We start from the raw sequence: 19720 nt of genomic DNA on the forward strand, positions 1-19720 counted from the left end.
GCGCTCAAGATCGTCTTGGCAAGAACGCTCGAGCCAGCCAGCGGTGCAGGCTTTCACAGCCCTTTTCTGTGTGAGTGAGCATGACGAGATGACGAGAGTTGGAGGATCTCTTGGCCTTCTTCGCTTATCTGCGTGCAAAATGTCAGGGTTGCGAGTCTTTATCAAATGCCTCGACATTGAGCAAGAATGGTGATCAGCACAACGGTTTTGACAGCCGAGACGAGGTCAGAGCGGCTCGGATCGTGCTCCTACGGCTGTTTGATATGCGGACTGCGAGCTAGACAGGTCTTGGCAACCATGCTCCGAAGGCCGTTTTGTTGACATTTCGGTGTGTGTGGCTGAAGGTCTCACATTTTAAAAAAACGAAACGGCGGTGGAATTGACCGACGCTGGCTTCGCTTAGGAAGACCGACACCGAGGAGGATCAACCGTTCAACAAACGAGCTCGACCCCACCACATCGGACTTGACAACCGAATGAATTGACTTATGGAGCCAAGCCATTTGTGTGTGTGTGGAGAAAGCGGAGACCAGCCGATGGCGATCGAGCGGGGACCCGCAACCTTATCCCCAATGCTTTCAGCATCTGATGGATCTCGGTGAGGGCACGGAGTGGGGAAACAGCAGCTGCAGCCAAGCGAAATGGTTGCTCCCAAAAATGTATCGAGGACCAGAAAACCTCCTAGAACTCTCTGCATTCAGCAGATCCCGCCGAGCAAGGCCTGACCATGGACCAAAGCATTCTGACGGATGACGAAAGGGTCGAGGGTTGACCGGTCGCAACAATTGGCTCGTCCACACATGTTTGGAGATTGGGAGAAGGAATCTTCGCTCGAACTCCGATAAAGAGATCTTGTTGCCAAGACCATCAGCACGAGAAGAAGAAGAAAATCCCCTCTCCGTCACGCGACCGAGACAGTTCCGACCAAACATCGTCGGTCGACCCAGCCTTTTTTCGGAGCCACGAGTTTTGTGGTTTATGGTCCGATCAACGGCCAAGTTTGGATGTTCCAGGTACCTTTCCCCGTCCATCCCCGCATTGGTTGCTGTTCTCAGCCAGCAGCTACTCAGACATCGGGAACGACGGAGGGGGGGGTCTTTCCGCGCCTGTCAAAGCCGACCATCCTTTCCCACTGCATTGGCGAGCACCGCGGCGATCGATTACGCCAGAGACTGTGCTCCTCGTTGTTCTCAGATCCGTGGACATCCCGCGCTTCGCAAGGGAATGGCATGAAACGGATGTACCGCAGAGCCTAGGTCAAGCTGCGTGATGAAGTGTGACAAATCGCAATCAACTCGACGGCGGCAGCAATGTGCTTTCGGCCCTTCGAACCCGATCACGTTACGTGGATGGCCTTGTCAGATAGAGCAACCGAGAAGAAGACACACACACGACATGTGTCGGCCTCATGGCAAACTTTTGCCAACACCCTGGAAACCAGATCTCTCTGGGTCGCTGTGGCTCGACGTCCACGTCTGGAAAATTTTCTTGGCCTGGCGTGTGGCTGTCTCGGCATCTCGAGATGTCGTTTTCGGCAGGCTTTGCAGGTGAACCCTTGCGGTCTCTGCCTTGGCAGTCGCTCTTTTTCTTCCTGACCCAGCGAAATTCTCCGACGAGACAGGCTAGGCAACGCCGCGTGGACCTGGACACGTCCAACCCTGAGCCCACGAAATTTGCTGCAGCCCTCTGCAGGTGAAATGCAATCTCTCGCCAATTAATCACGCAAAAAGCAAACGGGAGACCCCAATTTCAATATTTTTTTTTGGACGACGCAGATTGACCGGCAACCGACGAGCAACAAGATGCGCCGCGGCAGGGGCTACAGAGTGAGTTTGCCGTCTCGCTCTTCTATGTGCCGGCACCCAACGAACCGCCATCTCTGAACAGTGATGAAACAATCTGCTCGAAATGCCTCGCCTCACCTTGCTTGATATCGCGCAACCGATGCATCCAGCAATGTACACTGTGATGTCGAGTATATCATCGAAGAAGCGATGGCAAGATACGATCGAGGTCAAAGCGAGTAGCAGAGGCATTCCTAGCGCTCTCTTGGCAGGGTCTTGGTGCTTGCCAAGAGCAGACCAAAAAATGCGTGAGCGGGCTCATGTTGTTTTCGTCTGTGAGCTGCCCCTGAACCCAAGGTATTCTGCATTTGCAAGTGTCTTTTGCGTATGACTAACGTTCCCGGCCAGCTGTACGCAGACCTTCTGGCCAGGAGGAGGGCTCGTTGCATGTCCAGATGAAGTCCGAAAGGCGCCGGTCAAATGGAGAGGCCCTGCGGAATCGCGCTGCGTAGTGGATATTCCTCGAGCCAGATTTCCAGAGTTGAATCTGCCAGAGAAGGGTCGAAGCTGCATCTTTTCCTGGTGCTTGCAGATGGCGGTCGTCGACTTTCTTGCCTGGTCCGGAACTCTTCCTTGCATCTTCAGACACCGCAAGCACGAAAGGTCGATCACTGCAGCTGACATCGCTCAGATCTGCCTTTTGATTGGACCACAATCGACGCTGGATGCAAAACGCACTGTCACCGTTGGCTATCAGAGTCCGGACTGACGCCTCCGCTGAAAGAAAACGTAGACGTGAAGCTTCACCCTCTGGACGCTCATTCCAGCGCCTTTGCTTGGCTTTTGCTTGTCCCACATTAGCGCGGAAAGGGGAACCGTTCGTTGCTTCGCAAATGGAGCTTTCGGTCTCGCGTCGGTCAGACCGAATCGAGCCACGAGCGTCGTCCTTCGAAAAGCGCGATCTAGGTCGTTGCAGCGCTGGACGGCCGGGGGCTAGGCCGAAAAGTCTGAAATTTTGCTATCTCTCGACACGTTCGGGCTTCATCGCCCTAAATCTGCGTCAATCAAACAGCGCAGGGGTGGCTGTCTGGCACCGGTTGAATTTTCAAGTCAGCCATGTTTCTGGTCAGAGGGCACCAATGCCAAGGACTAGACGTAGCGTCGATCTTTTTTTTTGGGTACTCTTGTTTCTTGCGACACGGGCCCTGCGCCTGCTGTCTTCGGCAAAAACATATGTGCATGAATTTCTGACGCCACGACGTTCCGCTTGCGTTGCGTTTCTTTCGCCTTGAAACCTCTTCTTGGACCAACACTGTTTGTGTGATTTGGAACCCCATCCTGTCGTGTCCGTCTTTTGACCCCATTCGGCAGCGAGGCAAATGCCAGCCGATTGGCCAAGAGTCTGCGAGATATGAACGACGCCCTCTTGACAGTCCTCCTGTCGGTCAGCTTGGTTGACTGTCAGTTCCGGATCTTCCAGCCTTGCGTGGTTCGCTTTTTTTCGGTTGTGCCGACGACCGTGGCTTTTGGCCCCCTTTGCCCTCGCTGTTCGATGAGCTGCTTTGCTTTGCTCGCCGCCGCCGCCGCCGCCTGCCCGCCTGCCGGTCGTAGCCCATGCACGACCGATTGTCTGCATGGTCCAACGCACACAGAAGAAAGAGACGGCCGCAGAAAACACCGCGAGCCAAGGCAGAATCGCAGAGGCACAGAGCGCTCTTTTCGCCTTGACCGATAATCCTCTCTCTGTGTTTGTGATTCTGCCAATCCGGCGCCCCTCCCTCCTTGGTTGGTCGTGAGTTCCCAGAAGAAGTATATAGTGGTCCGCATCCCCCTTCGCTCGACACCTTCGGTTCCTACCTTTCACCTTCACCTCATCCCATCCATCACCCTTACCTTCCGTGCCGTCCTTCGCCACGACGTACGGAAAAAGAGACTAGGCACAAGCGCCGTCTCACACCTCGCACATCGTCTTCTTCGAACGTCGAGTGCATTTCTCCCGCCTCCTCTTTGAATCGCCGAATTCGAGCAACGTCTGCGTTTGCCCCGTTCCGATCAAAGTCGTCGCTCACAAGAGTAAGCTACAGGGTAAGTTCGCTCTCGCCATTCGAAGTGGCGCAATCCTGATCACGCGCGATAAGGGTGGTTGCGCGCAGTGCACCATTCCGCCCCTCGATCAGCCGCTTGGAGAGCTGAAAGCATCTTTCGGCTGATCAGCACAATTCATCGCCAAGCCGAGCCAAATGGGTTGTCTTGGCTGATGGAGCGTTAGCCAGGCGGAAATGAAGAAATGTCCGCCCCCTATTGCTGCATCGCCCACTTTCCGTCCCAAACCACCAAAACATCGCCGCTAATCCACATTCCTATCTTCCCTTCTTCTTGGCTTCTCGCATCTTCAGAATCCTCCTTTTCGAGCTTTCTTTCCCCCCTTTTCCCCGTAACCACACCCCAACAGATTGCCCAACATGTCTGACGTCGAGCAGCAGCAAGAGAAGAAGGTCACCAAGCACCGAGACATTGACGAGGAGCACGCCAACAGCGGCCCCAAGCATGCTCTCGTTGACATGAGCACCATCGAGCTCAAGGCCGAGGACCTCTACGACAAGGCCAAGGTTGACATTGAAGCCGTCGAGCTCGAGGATGTCTGGACCCTCCTCCAGTGCAACGAAGGTGGTCTCACCGAAGAGGAGTGCGCCCGTCGACGCGAGATCTTCGGTCCCAACAAGATTGAGACCGAGGAGCCCAACCCCATTCTCCAGTTCCTCTCCTTCATGTGGAACCCTCTCTCCTGGGTCATGGAGGGTGCTGCCATTGTCGCCATCGCCCTCTCCAATGGTGAGGGCAAGGCTCCGGATTGGCCAGACTTCGTCGGTATCGTCCTCCTCCTGCTCATCAACTCTACCATCGGTTTCATCGAGGAGCGCAACGCCGGTAACGCCGTTAAGGCCCTCATGGACTCGCTCGCCCCCAAGGCCCGCTGCAAGCGTGACGGCAAGTGGATCGAGATCGAGTCGTCCGACCTTGTTCCCGGTGACGTGATTGCCTTCAAGATCGGTGACATTGTCCCCGGTGACTGCCGTCTCTTCGATGCCATCAACGTTTCGTGCGACCAGGCTTCGCTTACTGGTGAATCGCTCCCCGTCAACAAGAAGGTCGGCGACCAGTGCTTCTCCGGTTCCATCTGCAAGCAGGGTGAGGCTGAGGGTGTTGTCATCTCCACCGGTCCCAACACCTTCTTCGGTCGTGCCGCTACCCTCATTGGCTCTGACGACGATACCACCGGTCACTTGCAGCAGGTGCTTTCCCGCATCGGTCTGTTCTGCATGGTCACCATTGGTCTCTTCATCGTTCTCGAGATTCTTATCCTCTACGCTGGCTTCCGTTACCGATACCGCCGTGGTATCGACAACATCCTTGTCCTCTTGATCGGTGGTATCCCCATTGCCATGCCCTGTGTGCTCTCCGTCACGCTCGCCGTCGGTGCCCAGCAGCTCGCCAAGCACAAGGCCATTGTCACCCGTATCACCGCCATCGAGGAGCTCGCCGGTGTCGACATTCTCTGCTCGGACAAGACTGGTACCCTCACCACCAACAAGCTCACCATCGACACCGAACTCGTCAAGCTCTACTCGGACTGGGCTCAGGTCGAGGACGTCATCCGATTCGCTGCCTACGCTTCCCGAACTGAGAACCAGGATGCCATCGACGCCACCATTGTCGGCACCCTCAAGGACCCTGCCGAGGCTCGCAACGGCATCAAGCTGCTCGACTTCAAGCCCTTCAACCCCGTCGACAAGCGTACCGAGATCACCTACCTCGAGGAGGCTACCGGCAAGATTAAGCGTGTCACCAAGGGTATGACCTCCATCATCATTGACCTCTGCAAGCGCAACAAGACCGAGGCTCAGGAGACCGCTCTCGAGAACGACGTCGAGGAGTTTGCCAACCGTGGTCTGCGTGGTCTCGCCGTCGCCTTCGAAGACGTTCCCTCCGGTGAGGTCGAGGCTGAGGGCAACGGTTTCGAGCTCCTCGGTCTTCTCGCCATCTTTGACCCTCCCCGTCACGACACCAAGGAGACTCTCGACAACGCCCAGGCACTCGGTGTTCGCGTCAAGATGGTCACTGGTGACCAGCTTGCCATTGCCAAGGAGACTGGTCGTCGTCTTGGTCTCGGTGACCGCATGTTCAACTCCAAGGTTCTCGTCGAGGGTGTCCTCCCCGCTGGCAGCCCCTACAAGTCGATCGACGAGATGATTCTCGATGTCGATGGTTTCGCCGGTGTCTTCCCCGAGCACAAGTACGAGATTGTCAAGCGTCTTCAGGGTCTTGGTCACTTGACCGCCATGACTGGTGACGGTGCCAACGACGCCCCCGCTCTTGCCCGTGCCAACGTCGGTGTTGCCGTCGAGGGTGCCACCGATGCCGCCCGTGGCGCCGCCGACATTGTGCTTACCGAGCCTGGTCTTTCCACCATTGTCGAGGCTATCCGTCAGTCGCGTATCATTTTCGGCCGTATGAAGAACTACGCTGCCTACGCCGCTGCCATCACCATCCGTGTCGTCGTCGGTTTCGCTCTGCTCGCCTTCATCTGGAAGAGCGACTTCCCTCCCTTCATGGTCCTGATCATTGCTTTCCTCAACGACGGTTCCATCATGACGCTCTCGCTCGACACTGTCAAGCCCGCTCTCGAGCCCCAGCACTGGGACTTGACCGAGCTCTTCTTCTGCGGTTCGCTCTACGGTCTCTACCAGGTCGCCTCGACTCTTTCGCTCTTCGCCGTCATCTACGAGACCACCTTCTTCGAGGACAAGTTTGGTGTTACCCCTCTGCACGGCAACCCCAACGACCCTCGTCTGCACATGATCATGTACCTCCAGGTCGCCATTCTCGCCCAGGCCCTTATCTTCGTCACCCGTTCGCACGGCTTCTCGTGGATGGAGCGCCCCTCGTTCGCGCTCATGGGTGCCTTCTGTCTCGCTCAGCTCATCTCTTCGATCATCGCCGCTTTCGGTGACTGGGGCTTCACCAACGTGCACTCGATCGAGGGAGGCTGGATCGGTATCGTCTGGGTTTGGAACATCATCTGGTACTTCCCCATGGACTTTGTCAAGTTCTTTGCCAAGTACCTGCTCCGCACCATCCGAAGCAAGAAGACCCCCGCTGCTGCCCACGAGGGAAGCCTCAGCCGCACCACGTCGCGCGCCGAAAGCATGTACTCGAACCGTACCTCGTTCCTCAAGCGTGCCACGCGCAGGGCCGGCTTCGGTGGCGAGAAGAAGGTGCACATGTCCAACACCGAGCTCCAGCGTCTTGGAAGCATCCAGGCACAGGAGGCCTCGCGTCGTCTGTCCAAGTCCCAGTAAAGGGCTGGCTTGTGTTGCTCTCTTGGCATTTTCTCTTCGTTCGAGTGGCTCATCTACGTTCCGGTGCTTAGAATGAATTCATACGTTTCAAACAACGAGTGTTTTTCGTCCTTTCCTCGAATGTCGGTGGGTTTCAGCTCGCTTCTTAAAAGAGTCCGGCTGCTTTGCCTGGGCTCTCTCTTACTCTCCGCACATTAGACACAAACACTGCATTCTCCTCGATCCCCACCCTCGTCTTTCTCTCTCTTTACTCGCATCATTATACAAAAGCGACGAGCTCGCTTGCCTCTTCTCTCTCTAGTTCTCTAAAAGGTCTCTTGCTATAGTATAGATTCACAGTATTTCCTGCGAGATGTGTGCGTCTGTGAGTGTGAAGCGGGCGCCTTGTCAACGAGACGCTCGCGTGTACAAAGCACCGGGCGGCAAGATTTCTGCCAGCATGAAAGTCGGCAGTTGGTTGTCCAACATTGTTGGGCGCACATGTCGGCGTGCAGAACCTGTTGTCCTTTGAAAAGGTTGCACGGGTAAGCGAGGGACACCATGACGTCGTTTTGGCTGGCTCCCTTTCATGTCTTATGCACGGTGGTCGATGTTGCACAAAAGCATAGACGAGGTTCGTCGACGCCGCTCGGAGGAGGGCGATACGACCCCGCGTTGTTGAGCTGGCAAAAGGTGGGAAAGTCTAGAAGCCAAGGTCTCATTACTGGGGAGAGAAGGGGCAGTTGCCACGAGACACGCTCTCCAAACGTGGGATTTTTCCAGGGTGAGACAGCGCAACCTCGTGAGCTGTCAAGACGTGTTCTCGGCTGCCAGCGCAATACGAGAAAGGGCTCGGCAAAGGAGAAAAAAAGTTCCATCTCTGCTCGCGTGGCTTCCCACCTTGTGTTGCAACGTTCTGCACTTTCGGACAATCGCAAATTCTGCTCTCGGCAGCACGTGCAAAGGCATAACAGAAAGCAACAGCGCAGCCTACTCTCTTGGCAACCGTACCGCTGACGAAGGTAGAGTTGCCGAGAGTTGCCTTTTTTGTCCGAGCCAGCTCGAGGTCGAGCTGCCTGAAGCCGGAGCGTCGGAGATCGAATGACGCCAGCGACGACGATCTCTTTCGAATCGAAAATCCGAAACCAAACCGCACTAAACCTGAGGTAGTGGCTTCCCACCGGCAAACCCTGAAATTTCCCCAAGCCTTGGCAGGGAACACCTACTGCATGCGTTCAAAGAAATGGTCGGTTCCCATCGATGTGTCTTACTGCCTCTCTTTCGAGGCATCGAGCCTGAACTGATGATGTGCGGCAGTTGCCATGGTTGTAGAGTCGACGGCGGAGGAGAAGGGTGGCAACCTGTGCGTCAAGTGTGCATGAAGCAGGAAAAAAAGTGTACGCCGAGTGACAGCTGCACGACTGCGCGGACGGCCGTTCGGTGACATGCCGTAGCCGTTGTAAGAGGTGGCCGAGGGTACACACTGCGCAGAGGCTGCTGCTGCTCCTGAGTGTCTGTCCGAGTCTTGTGCCCTGCCTCAAACGTCGTCGCTTGCAGAAGACCCCGGTCGATCCTTGGATCGCCTTTGCAGCACAAGGATGGAGCATATAAGAGGTTGACCGATCTCTGGGGTGTATGACATCCCCGCTTTTCTCCAGTCTCCACCTCGCCGTTCCTTCGACATTCGAGAGAGACACACTTGGCACGAACAATGAAGGTCACCACCGCTCTCGTAGCCGTCGTAGGCACGCTCGCCCTTGTCGCACCACTTAGCTCCGCCTCCCAACCCGTTGTCGAGCGTGACAGTGTAGCCGTCTCAAACAACGAATGGAAACCCAGAGGAACATCATGCAAAGTGTCTGCACGAGCCAACAAGAAGCAACAACACCGAAACAAGAAGAAGAAGAAGGGCAGTCCCAAAAAAGTGGTAGTCGCTGCCAAGGCAAAAACGACACAGCGAAAGACGAGTTCCAAGCGTCCCAGCAGTACGAATAAGCTGACTTTTGTGACGTCCAAGGTGGTGGCTGCTAGCAGTACCAAAGCCAAAGCGGTGACTTCGACCGCTTCGTCTGCTGGATCTGGTTCGACTGGCACCACAGGCTCTTCCGGCTCCCTATCGTCGTTCGAATCGACCATCCTCTCGATCCACAACACCGACCGAGCCAAGCACTCTGCCTCCCCCCTGACCTGGTCTCCCACCCTTGCCTCTGCTGCCGCCTCCTGGGCCGCAAAATGCCAATGGGGTCACACACCCAACAACCCGTACGGCCAGAACATCGCTGCGGGCACCTGGACCGATTTCGGTGCCAAAGACGCCACAGACCTGTGGTACGACGAAATCTCCCAATACGATTTCAACAAGGGTGAATACAGCGATGCTACGGGCCACTTCACTCAGATGGTGTGGAAGTCTTCCAAACAGTTGGGATGTGCGTTGCAAAAATGTTCGGGTGAATCTCTAGGATTCGGAAGTGGGAGTGGGGAGGCAAAATATGTGGTGTGCAACTACGATCCTCCTGGAAACTACATCGGTAGGTTCAAGGAGAACGTCTCGCAGAACTGAGAGAAAGAGGAGAGAGAGGTGTATGGAGGACAGGCAAGTGCTGTTAGGGATTTAGTTGCGTCGCTGGTCGACACATCGCAACAGACTGGATCTGTTCGTTGACTTTGTACCACAGACCCCCCCACTGGACCATTGAGTGACATGCAATGCAAGCAAGGATCGCCTTGGAAGTCTTCTCGGACCCTTGTGACAATGGAAAATGCACTTGTTTTTTGGCATTTGTTTGTCAGGAGAAATGACGGACAAAGCGCAGACCCACGTTCTTTGACGATGATGAACCACATTGCGGCTCTGCTAGATGGGTAGCCACATTGTAGCGGCTCTCTTGATGAACAGGTTCACCTACGCACGGCACGTGATAGAAATAGTCCTCCACACGATCCTCTCGGTGGGTGGCAAAGCTTGTCCGCAAGGTGGGCGGACGATCCGATCCGACCGGCTCATGAACATGTTCCCGGATGAGTCGTCCAGCCGCTCTCGAGCATAAGGAACACCTTCTTGGGGAAATCAAGGTTCGTCAACGTCCTCCACCTTCACCTCGATCAACGTCTTTCACCTCCACCTCGCATCTACGAGCACTTAAAGACGTATCAGCCAACGCAACACCGCACTTGACTCGGAGAAGTGCGGCCGAACTTTCCAGGGTTCCCGGCGGGAGAGTTTTGATTTTGCTGCCGTGTGCACTGTACCACGCAACGCGCTGAAAAATAAGCAGCTCGCTTAGGAATCAGGCTCAGCTCCGTGGACAACGTTGGTGCCTCTCTCACCCACTTCTCCAACGGAAACCAATTATAGTATCTGGTCGTGTCTTCTTGTCTCCACATCTGCTCGAAAGCTCGCCACGGATGGCATTGAAGCCGGCATCCTTATCGCTGTATCAACAGCAGCCGCAACGATCACGAACACTTATAAAGGCTGCATCACACCGACGTCCCGGCTGTTCAGGATCGCATACCACTTTCGCGCACGACGACGACGACAAAGTCCCAGCAACAACGCCTCTGCGACGCGGAAGCTCGCTCTCTTCTCATCTTCGGCAGCTCTTTCGGCGCTTGAGCTCGAGTCGTCTGTCGAGAACAGGAAAGGCGTCGCCGTCATTCGAGGCAGAACCCGACGCAAGTTTTGCTTTCGCCAGCGGCAGCTCGCACGCATCGTCCTCGCACCTCTCCGGACTCTGGTCCCCGTCGCTTCCAGGTTCCGAGTCATCATCGACCTCTTCGCTCTTCTTTCCGCTACATCCAGAGTTTGAGCTCGAGCTCGAGATTGCCTTGGAGATGGCGCCCCACGATCTGGGATCGGCGTGGAGCCACGACTCGTACAACGCGATGCAGTACCTTCGTGCTCGCACGCCCTATCCTCCCACCGTGACCGAAACCGTATTTGACTACCATGCGCAGCGCGACTCCAGTTCGAACTCAACTGATCGCTGGCAGTCTGCGCTCGAAATCGGATGCGGACCTGGCCAGATGTCGATTCATCTCGCCACCCGTTTCGCTCGAGTGTATGGGCAGGATCCATCACCCAACATGCTCAAGCTGGCCAATACAGTCAAGCACATGTCGGAGGAGGAGCTGGCAGAAGTGCACCTGCCTGCTGTTCGGGATCCGATGCGCATTGAATTTTCCGAAGCCCGTGGAGAGGATCCGATCCTGCCACCAGGGGAGAAAGTGGACCTGATCATGATGGCGGCATGTATCCACTGGCTGGACTGGCAGAGACCAGAGGCCAACTGGACCAAGTGGGCATCGCTGCTCAAGCCAGGTGGAACGTTGATCGTGACGGGTGGCAGACCTGCCATCGGACCGTACACCGGCGAAAAGGGAGATCAGATCCGCCCTTTGCGCGACTGGTTGCTGGATTTCCCGCTCAACTGTCCCGAGATCGAGCGATATTACGGCACCTCGACGATAGTCCAAGAATTACGCTCGGGCGGACTTTATCGCAAGCTGTCCATGCCATGGGATCACGACACCAGTCTCGAGGCGCTGTGGGATCGCGACTCGTACTGCTGGATCCCTATCGACGACTGCACCGTCTTAGGAGAGCAAGCAACTTCTTCGCAACTTTCCAAAGTGGATGACCCCGAACGTTTCGCATCGATGATCAACCAACTGCCAGAGTGGATTGCACCGAGTGTCCGTCGAGCGGTAAGGTGTGACAACTCGCACGGCGATCTCATTGTCTCGATGTCAACGCCTCGAAAGATGGCAGATTGGGTGCGGTCCAGCTCGGGCTACCTTAAGTTCATGCATGACAACGCTGAACAGCGCAAGCTGAGCTTGCAGGATCAAGACTTTGTAGCCGTCGAGCTGCAGAAGGTGTGCCAATCCATCGGGATCGATTTCGATGCCGAGATCGAATGTCATCACTCGGCCGCTTTTCTTGCCATCCGACGGACGGAGCGGGAGTTTCCATGAAAGTCGGCGGCCGAGCCCTTCCTTGCCGTCTTGCGCCATGTTCTTCATCTTTCACTTTGCATTGTTTCGTCTATCCACTCCTGTCGCTACTTTGTTTCGCTTCCAGCTTCAATATAATCATGTCGCGCCGCATTCACATCGCATCCGATTCATTTGGGGCAAGACAGGGACTTGATGGGTTCTGATGATGCTTGAAAAGGCGAAAAGCGAAGGCGTCGCGAGTCGCGAGCGCCGAGCGCGACTTTGTTGAGAAGCTTTCAGTCGAGTTTGTCGGTTGTCGTGAATTTAGGTTGTCGGCCAGCACCCTGGCTGGACGTGGAGGTTTGCTCTCTTCTACGGGTCATCCGAATCGTCACAGAGCATCCGACGTTGCCTCTACACAACGTCCGACGCCTCCCAACACTGCAAGGAGTTCACTACGCCAGAGCACTGTCAGCAACACTCCTGCATGCGATCGCGTCTGACCCCTTGTCGGCTCGTTACCGTGGACTCACCCTCTCGACCGCTTCAAAGCGAACCCTCGTCACAGCGCATTTGGTCAATGGCGCTACATTGACAACCACATGATGCATTTGCGGATTGGCTTTACCGACTAGATGGCCTTCAGTCACGCTCTCGGAAGGCTAAAACCTCCAGCCAGAGCTCGGCAGACTTAGCAAAATGCCCTCTGCGATACCGTCCTCGCACGACCATCGAACTGGAGCACAGTCGAGCGTGTTGCCCGTAGGATCTGTATGTGAGGGCATTGACAGCAAGTCCGGCGAATCGTATCTGGCGACCATCCTTTCACGGCGATCCGGTAGCTCATCTACGCTCGCAAAAGCCGAAGCTGACTCCGACAACGTGCAATACTACATCCACCGCCACGACCAGGACAAACGCATGGACGGCTGGGTCGACTGCTCCACTGTCCAACCCGCTTCAACGACATCCGGTCTGGACACCAGGCCTGGCTCGGTCGGCTCTACAACTCCTCTCAGGGGTGTCAACAGAAGCACACCTCCGCAATCAATCGAAAAGGGAAAAAGAAAGGCGGAAAATGATCCCCCCACCGATGGCAGTGATGGCAGCCGCACTCCCTCTGTTAGCCGACAGGCGTCTCCAGCGGTTGCTGATCGAGTCACGAGTCATCGCGGCAGGCAAAAGGCAGTCGCATCGTCCCCTTCCGATACTCCAGCGCTACGCAACATTGATCGCGTCTTGTACGGCAATTACGACATCAAGACGTGGTATTACAGTCCTTATCCTCTCGACCACGATGACGATGGCCCGGAAACCTCGACTGCCCATTCAGCGAATGCGACCCTTGCTAGCGGCAGACGCAATCAATCGCCCTCGGCTTTGCGCACAGGAGCGAATGTTTCGGCCGCGGCTGCCAAGCGCGGCGCGCGCAGAGACAGCTCGAGTGGCCTGGGAGGAGCTCTGTCCGGCTCCGCGCGCGATGCACCAGCAATCAAGTCGCTGGCTGCATCCAGCTCTTCAGACAGCATCACTGCTGCTTCTGGCCGACACTCACCCGCTTCGCCTTCCACTATCAGTGGCGTTGGGCGATCCAAGAAGGATCCGCTCATCCCGACAAAGATGCTCTGGATCTGTGACGGATGCTTCAAGTACATGAAGACGTACAACGGCTTCGCTGCACACCGCAAATTCTGTCGCAACACCCATCCTCCGGGTCGCAAGGTCTACCAACGCGGCGCGCACATCATCTGGGAGGTCGATGGAGCAGCCGAAAAGCTCTACTGCCAGAACCTGTCGCTCTTCGGCAAGCTCTTTATCGATCACAAGACTATCTACTTTGACGTCGAGCCGTTCGTGTTCTACATCCTCACGGACGCTGCCAACGCATCCTTCGATCATCCGCTTGGCTTCTTTTCGAAGGAAAAGGTCTCGTACGACGACTACAATCTGGCGTGCATCGTGACGTTCCCTCCATTTCAAAGGAAGAGTTTTGGCACTCTGATGATTGAGTTCTCGTACCTGCTTTCGGCGGGTCAGGGCATGTTGGGCACGCCAGAGAGGCCATTGTCGGATCTTGGGCTCAAGGGATACTTGTCCTTCTGGACCGCGGTTTTGCTGAGGGCTCTGATCAGCTGCTTCGATGGTCCGCTGCGAGTCGCAAGCGGCGGTAGCGCGGGGAGACAGCGGAGGGCTTCGTCGGCTGCCAAACCACTGGACGACGCTGCCAGATCCAGCGATACACAGGATAAGGTTGAAGATTCTCTGCGTCGATGGCATATCCTGACGCAACGGTGTAAGCTCTTGGGCTTACCCATCGAGTCCATCTCGCATCAGCCTGGATTCGCAGAGCTGCAGCAGCTGGTCGCAGAAGCCAACACCTCGGACAACGCAGCGAGTTCGGCGGCTGGATCCCACAAGCGCAAGCTCAGGCTCAAAGGCTGGGCAGGAAGCGTTCCCACTCGAACGCCCCGTCGCCCACAGCAGAGCAGGAGCAGTGAGAACGGTGCGGCCGCTGACGGCGAAGGCGCACGTCGCTCCTCCAGAGTCGCGACCAATGGTCTGTCAACGGATGAGGGCACGGAGGTGGAAGTTCACCCAGTGCTGGATCTGTCAAAGATGGACGACGAGGGGCCCGCCACGATGGCCGTCACGGTGGACGACTTGTCGAGGTTGACCCATCTGCGCGCGGACGACATTGTGCTCGCGCTGCGAGAGGCTGGGCTAGTCGATGCTCCTACGACGCCGTTTCTCAACGCTAGCGACGAAGCGGTGGTGGAGCACAGCGGTGCAGCGAGCGGTGGGGCTGATCGAGCAACACACGTGAACGGCAACAGAACGAGCAGGCCAGCCTTGCTGCTCACGCGCGACGCACTGCTCGAAGCCATATCACGATTCAACGTCCGTCCCGCCGTTTTGGACGAATCGTACGCTCTCATCTGAGCTTGACGTTCCACAGTCCTGCGCACGAAATGTCAGTGGTGAATCTATTTGCTATGCAGCAATAATGCGATTGAAAGTTTGGAGGTGGCATTCCTGTTCGGAACGGATCATGCCTTGGAAGACTTGCGTCTTTCGAGCCGCGCCAGACTCTCGGCGGCCTTCTGCTTGGCGACACCAGAAGCGGGGCCTCCCATCTTGTCCGCGAGTGCGTAGGCTTTTTGAAAGTAGATTCGAGCTTGACATTTGTCACCTGCCATCTGTTTGCCGTAAAAAAAGGGAGGATGTCAGTATTCGATGAGGTTTGAGAAGCGCGGTGAGGGACGGGGGAAAACTTACGTCGTTGAGCACGCCAAGGTTGTACAGGAGCGTCAACTTGACACCAAGACATTCCGTTCGAACCTCTTGTGTCCTCTCGTCCGAACTTTGGACCACTTCCGCTGCTTTACCGGCCTTGCTCTCTGGGACGGACTCGAATCCAGCCATCTGAACCGTCTTATCCGTTACTTCCAGGCCTTTGATCGCCCAACTGGTAGCATCTTTGATGTTGGAGCCGGACAGCAGTTGCGAAAGATTGTTCATCACGAGACCAGCTTTGCATCTCTCGCTGGCGGTCGGTGGCGCTCCACGACCACCGCTGTTGGCGTTGGTGGGAGGTAACAGGATGGATAGTGTCTGAAGGTATAGCGGGACTGCGTATTCGGGCAGGGATTTTGTTGCGTAAAATGTGCCGAGGGTTTCGATGGATGAGAGGAGGTCGAGTTTCGTCACCCACGCGGGGAGGTCGAGATCCGCTAGAGAGATGGAGGTTGGTGGTTTGACCGTCGTCAAAGTCGTGGTGGGAAGCTTTGGTTTGAATTCGCTGGTTTCGGCGGGTGGTGGAGCAGCTGCAGCGGCGAGAGCGGACGCATGCACTTCAGCTGGTAGGACGAGTCGGAAAAGCTCTTCAACGCTCCACACGAGCCACTTCTCTGCTGGGTCCTGTGATTCTGACGTTCCCGTCAGACTGAACCTGTACTTCATGGCCCCTTGTTCTTGCTGTTCTCCCAAATGGATTGCTTTGATCTTGTCCAGCACAGCGAGCCTCACTTCTGGCAGCTGACCCAACATGCCGAGCTTTTGCGCGATCTGCACCGCTCTCATCCTATCCCTGTCACTCCTCTTCACCTCACCCTTCTCCTCGCCGACATTCACGTACTTTCCTCTCTCCATAACTTCCTCCCAAACATCCTCGAGAACGTTGTAACTCTCCTCCACCTGCCCCTCCCCCTCCAACAGCGCAGCCAGCGCGATCGCAATCCCGGAGATCTTGAGCATCGCCTCACCCGCCTCACTCTTTGGCGCACCCTTCGGCGTCGGTGTAGGCTCATTCAGCTCCGCCTTGATGCCTCTCGCAGTTGCCAGAGCTTTACGGAAGTACGTTTCGGCTCGACGCGCATCGCCACGATTGCGAGCTTTGATCGCAGCGCGGAGGTCGTCGCGAATGGATACGGGCCAGGCGGAGAAGGAGGTGTAGTACTCGTACAGGCCGTACCCGGTGACGGCGACGGCGAGGGCGATGAGGGAGGTGAAGAGGGTGCCGACGCGTACCGCGCCTGGGCCGGTGACGGAGGGTCGGGGACGGAACCCGGAGGTTTCGAGGTTGCCGACACTGGTGTTGGAGCTGAAAGGTCTGGGAGGGGTGGACGATAGGTGGGAGCGGGTAGTGGAGATGGGACGTTGGATGAGGATGGGTGAGGCTCGTGCGGTGGCGTATTGTTGGGCAGGGGACAGTGTCGATCGTGTCAATGCACGGCTTGCACCGGCGACTGTCTTGAGCGATGATACCATTTCTTCTGGATGGCCAGAGCTTGCTGCCTGTGTTGGTGGAATAGAAGGAAGCTGGGATGAGCAGCTGCTAGACTTGATCGGATCGTGGTCCGTTCAGAAAGAGAAGCTCGCTGACCAAAGTCGGTTCTTCCGAATGGACAATTCTCCACTTTTCCCAAAATCGACCGATTTTCGCTTGAAATCGCCGATGCGTGTCGGACATGACCGAACGACAAGAGGAATCTTCTCAATTCCAGGCAGGCAATGTGCCGAGCATCCGATAAACTCAGAGACACTTTCGCTTGAACTTGTTCCGCAGAGTTACACTCTGATATCCTCTGTTGGTGACGCATTTGCATCTTGCCGTTTATCCATCATCTGATCGCACAACACCATGGCTAGCGTAACACAAGAATCGCTCGCCGCCGGCATCAAGTCGCTCCTCGCGTCTCTGCCGTCAGACCTCAGCGCACTGCCACCTATCGCGCCTGAACCCAAGGTGCCTACCACCGAGGCCGAAGTGTCCGCCTTGATCGACCACACGCTCCTCGCACCCAATGCCACTCTCGACCAGATCGAAGCCGTCTGCGCGGAAGCCAAGCAATACAATACCGCCACTGTCTGTGTCAACTCCTCCATGATCCCTTTCGTCTTGCAGCACCTCTCTGGCACGCCCGTCAAACCGATTTCCGTGATCGGCTTCCCCTTCGGATGCTCCAACACCCCCTCGAAAGTGCTCGAAGCGCGCATCGCCTGCCAACAAGGCGCCCACGAGATCGACATGGTCAACAACATCGGCCTGCTTCGTTCCGAACGCTACCTGGACGTCTACAACGACATCCTCGCCATCGCCGACGAGTGCCACGCCAACGATGCCAAGCTCAAAGTCATCCTCGAGACCGCCATGTTGACCAAAGAGCAGATCGCAATCGCCAGCTACCTGGCCTGCCTGGCAGGTGGCGATTTCGTCAAGACGAGTACGGGCTACGGTGGAGCAGGTGCGAGTAAGGAGGACGTGAGGTTGATGTACGAGGTGGCCAAGAGGGAGGATCTGGGATGGGACGGCAAGACGAAGGAGGTCAAGGCGAGTGGTGGGATCAGGAGCTTGGAGACAGTTCACTTGATGGTGAAAAATGGCGCTACTAGGGTCGGTGCGAGTGGGACAAAGGCCATCGTGGAGCAAATCAGGAGTGGCGCTGCAGCACCGACGGCGACGGGTTCCAACTACTGAGATCCCTTGCCTGGCTGTTCACAGGCTTTCATCGAGATGTTTTCCAAAGGATGGTTTCGCAATCGTCTGTGCTGGTATGATCACAACTTGGATGCGAGCAATTGAGCCGTCCTCGTCGTCGGTCGGCCGTCATTTGCGGAGCTTCTGACGACCGGCTGTGGCGACGAGGTGCCTCCCACCCACTGTCGAACGCACTCGATGAGTCGGTCGATATCCTCGGCTGCATTGTCCGCATGAACGCAGATCCTCACCCTATCTTCGCCCTTGGGTACCGTGGGATAGCAAATGGGCCTAGCCAGCAACCCGTTCGCCCTCAAATGCGCCGCGAGTTCCCTAGCGTCAGCTGTGAGCAGCGGAATGATCGGTGATGGTTGTTGCATCGACCAGCCCACGAAATCGTCCTTCCCCGCTTCCAAACCATGCTTCGCCGAATCCGGACTTGGAGACGCAGGCTTGAGATGAGGGGGTAGAGCAACGCTTCTCTTGTCCCCAACCCTTTGCGTTCGGATCACAGCTTCGAATCCATCAACTAGCCGTCTCGAGTTGGCAAACGTTTTGCGTGCTGCACGTTGTGCAGTGCCGTCTTGGATCGAGTTAAAAGAAGCCATGATGGACGCGAGCTGCGGATAGCCCAATGCAGTGCTGAAGATCAACGGTCTGGCGTAGTTGATCAAGTAGTGACGAGCTACTTGACTGCACAGCACGATGGCTCCACTTGCACCCCACGCCTTTCCGAACGTCATGAGTCGCGCGGCAATCCTGGGGTCTCGTTGCAGTCCTAGGGCGTTGACCAACCCACGCCCGCGTTCTCCATACAGAGCAGTGGAGTGCGCTTCATCGACAACACCACATATCCTTCGGTCATCGACGTACCTCGACATGACGTCCAGCAGCGCGTTCAACGGGCACGCATCGCCGTCCATCGAATAGACGCTTTCCACCGCCAACCACACGTTCCTCTCGCCCGCACCATTGCTTGATCCCGCGGTCAGTGTTCCATCCCGCGTCAAGCTTTCCAGGATCTGCTCGAGGTGTTCGGTCGAATTGTGTCGGAAGGGAATGCGAAGGCGAGCGGGGACACGAGATCTTCGCAACCCATCGTGTACGGATGCGTGCACGAGTTCGTCGTAGATCACCACGTCCTTGGGTTGAGGTAGCGTGCTCAAGAGGGAAACATTAGCCTCGTAGCCGGAATTGAAGAGGAGGCCGGCGGAAGAGGATGCGAAGTGGGAGGTAAGTTGGTATTCGATCTGCTCGTGGATGGAGGAGTTGCCGTCGAGCAGCCGTGAGCCTGCGCTACCGAGTTGAGACGACAGTGCTGGATTGCGGGTGACGATCGAGACAAAGTCGGAACGAACGCGAGAGGAAGTGGCGAGGCTGAGATAGTCGTTGCTCGAGAAATCGACCAGCGCCGGTTGTTGAGGGGAGGATGTCGAAGAGGAAGATGAGGATGGGGTGGTGGGGTAGACCGTGAGATTTCGAAGCGTACCTTTGGCAGCTCGCCGATCGAGGGCGGATTGCAGCTCGTCGTCGAGCATGATCAGATCCCAATGGCTCGTGTGAATGCTCCACGAAGAGTTCTATGGAGAGGAGATGGTGGCTGGGAAGAGGAGAGGATAGTTCGCGAGGTCCGTCGGTGGACCTTGCGATGGAACGACTTGTTGGGGTAGGCAGATGGT

General features: G+C 56.4%; 8 protein-coding genes across 8 annotated transcripts; 5 read left to right on the plus strand and 3 right to left on the minus strand.

Moving 5' to 3' along the window:
* Window positions 1-2175: 2175 nt before the first annotated feature.
* On the minus strand, window positions 2176-3775 carry PHSY_004631 (hypothetical protein; the record flags this gene model as incomplete). The annotated part of the gene is made up of 2 exons (XM_012335244.1): window positions 2176-2746; window positions 3678-3775. 2 exons carry the CDS (start codon window positions 3773-3775, stop codon window positions 2176-2178), a joined length of 669 nt encoding a protein of 222 aa, XP_012190634.1.
* Window positions 3776-4246: 471 nt separating this feature from the next.
* On the plus strand, window positions 4247-7144 carry PHSY_004632 (plasma membrane H+transporting ATPase; the record flags this gene model as incomplete). The annotated part of the gene is made up of 1 exon (XM_012335245.1): window positions 4247-7144. The coding sequence occupies one exon, from the start codon at window positions 4247-4249 to the stop codon at window positions 7142-7144; it is 2898 nt and encodes a 965-aa protein (XP_012190635.1).
* A 1690-nt stretch (window positions 7145-8834) lies between these two features.
* PHSY_004633 (hypothetical protein) lies at window positions 8835-9686 on the plus strand (the record flags this gene model as incomplete). The annotated part of the gene is made up of 1 exon (XM_012335246.1): window positions 8835-9686. The coding sequence occupies one exon, from the start codon at window positions 8835-8837 to the stop codon at window positions 9684-9686; it is 852 nt and encodes a 283-aa protein (XP_012190636.1).
* Window positions 9687-10531: 845 nt separating this feature from the next.
* On the plus strand, window positions 10532-12103 carry PHSY_004634 (hypothetical protein; the record flags this gene model as incomplete). Its single annotated transcript, XM_012335247.1, has 1 exon — window positions 10532-12103. One exon carries the CDS (start codon window positions 10532-10534, stop codon window positions 12101-12103), a length of 1572 nt encoding a protein of 523 aa, XP_012190637.1.
* Window positions 12104-12763: 660 nt separating this feature from the next.
* On the plus strand, window positions 12764-15004 carry PHSY_004635 (histone acetyltransferase; the record flags this gene model as incomplete). The annotated part of the gene is made up of 1 exon (XM_012335248.1): window positions 12764-15004. The coding sequence occupies one exon, from the start codon at window positions 12764-12766 to the stop codon at window positions 15002-15004; it is 2241 nt and encodes a 746-aa protein (XP_012190638.1).
* Window positions 15005-15111: 107 nt separating this feature from the next.
* Window positions 15112-16831, minus strand: PHSY_004636 (hypothetical protein; the record flags this gene model as incomplete). The annotated part of the gene is made up of 2 exons (XM_012335249.1): window positions 15112-15261; window positions 15341-16831. 2 exons carry the CDS (start codon window positions 16829-16831, stop codon window positions 15112-15114), a joined length of 1641 nt encoding a protein of 546 aa, XP_012190639.1.
* Window positions 16832-17204: 373 nt separating this feature from the next.
* On the plus strand, window positions 17205-18041 carry PHSY_004637 (deoxyribose-phosphate aldolase; the record flags this gene model as incomplete). Its single annotated transcript, XM_012335250.1, has 1 exon — window positions 17205-18041. One exon carries the CDS (start codon window positions 17205-17207, stop codon window positions 18039-18041), a length of 837 nt encoding a protein of 278 aa, XP_012190640.1.
* An 80-nt stretch (window positions 18042-18121) lies between these two features.
* On the minus strand, window positions 18122-19579 carry PHSY_004638 (class II aminotransferase/8-amino-7-oxononanoate synthase; the record flags this gene model as incomplete). Its single annotated transcript, XM_012335251.1, has 1 exon — window positions 18122-19579. The coding sequence occupies one exon, from the start codon at window positions 19577-19579 to the stop codon at window positions 18122-18124; it is 1458 nt and encodes a 485-aa protein (XP_012190641.1).
* Between the last annotated feature and the right edge of the window lie 141 nt (window positions 19580-19720).

This window comes from Pseudozyma hubeiensis, assembly GCF_000403515.1.
Source record: "Pseudozyma hubeiensis SY62 DNA, scaffold: PHS45, whole genome shotgun sequence".
Taxonomy (NCBI): domain Eukaryota; kingdom Fungi; phylum Basidiomycota; class Ustilaginomycetes; order Ustilaginales; family Ustilaginaceae; genus Pseudozyma; species Pseudozyma hubeiensis.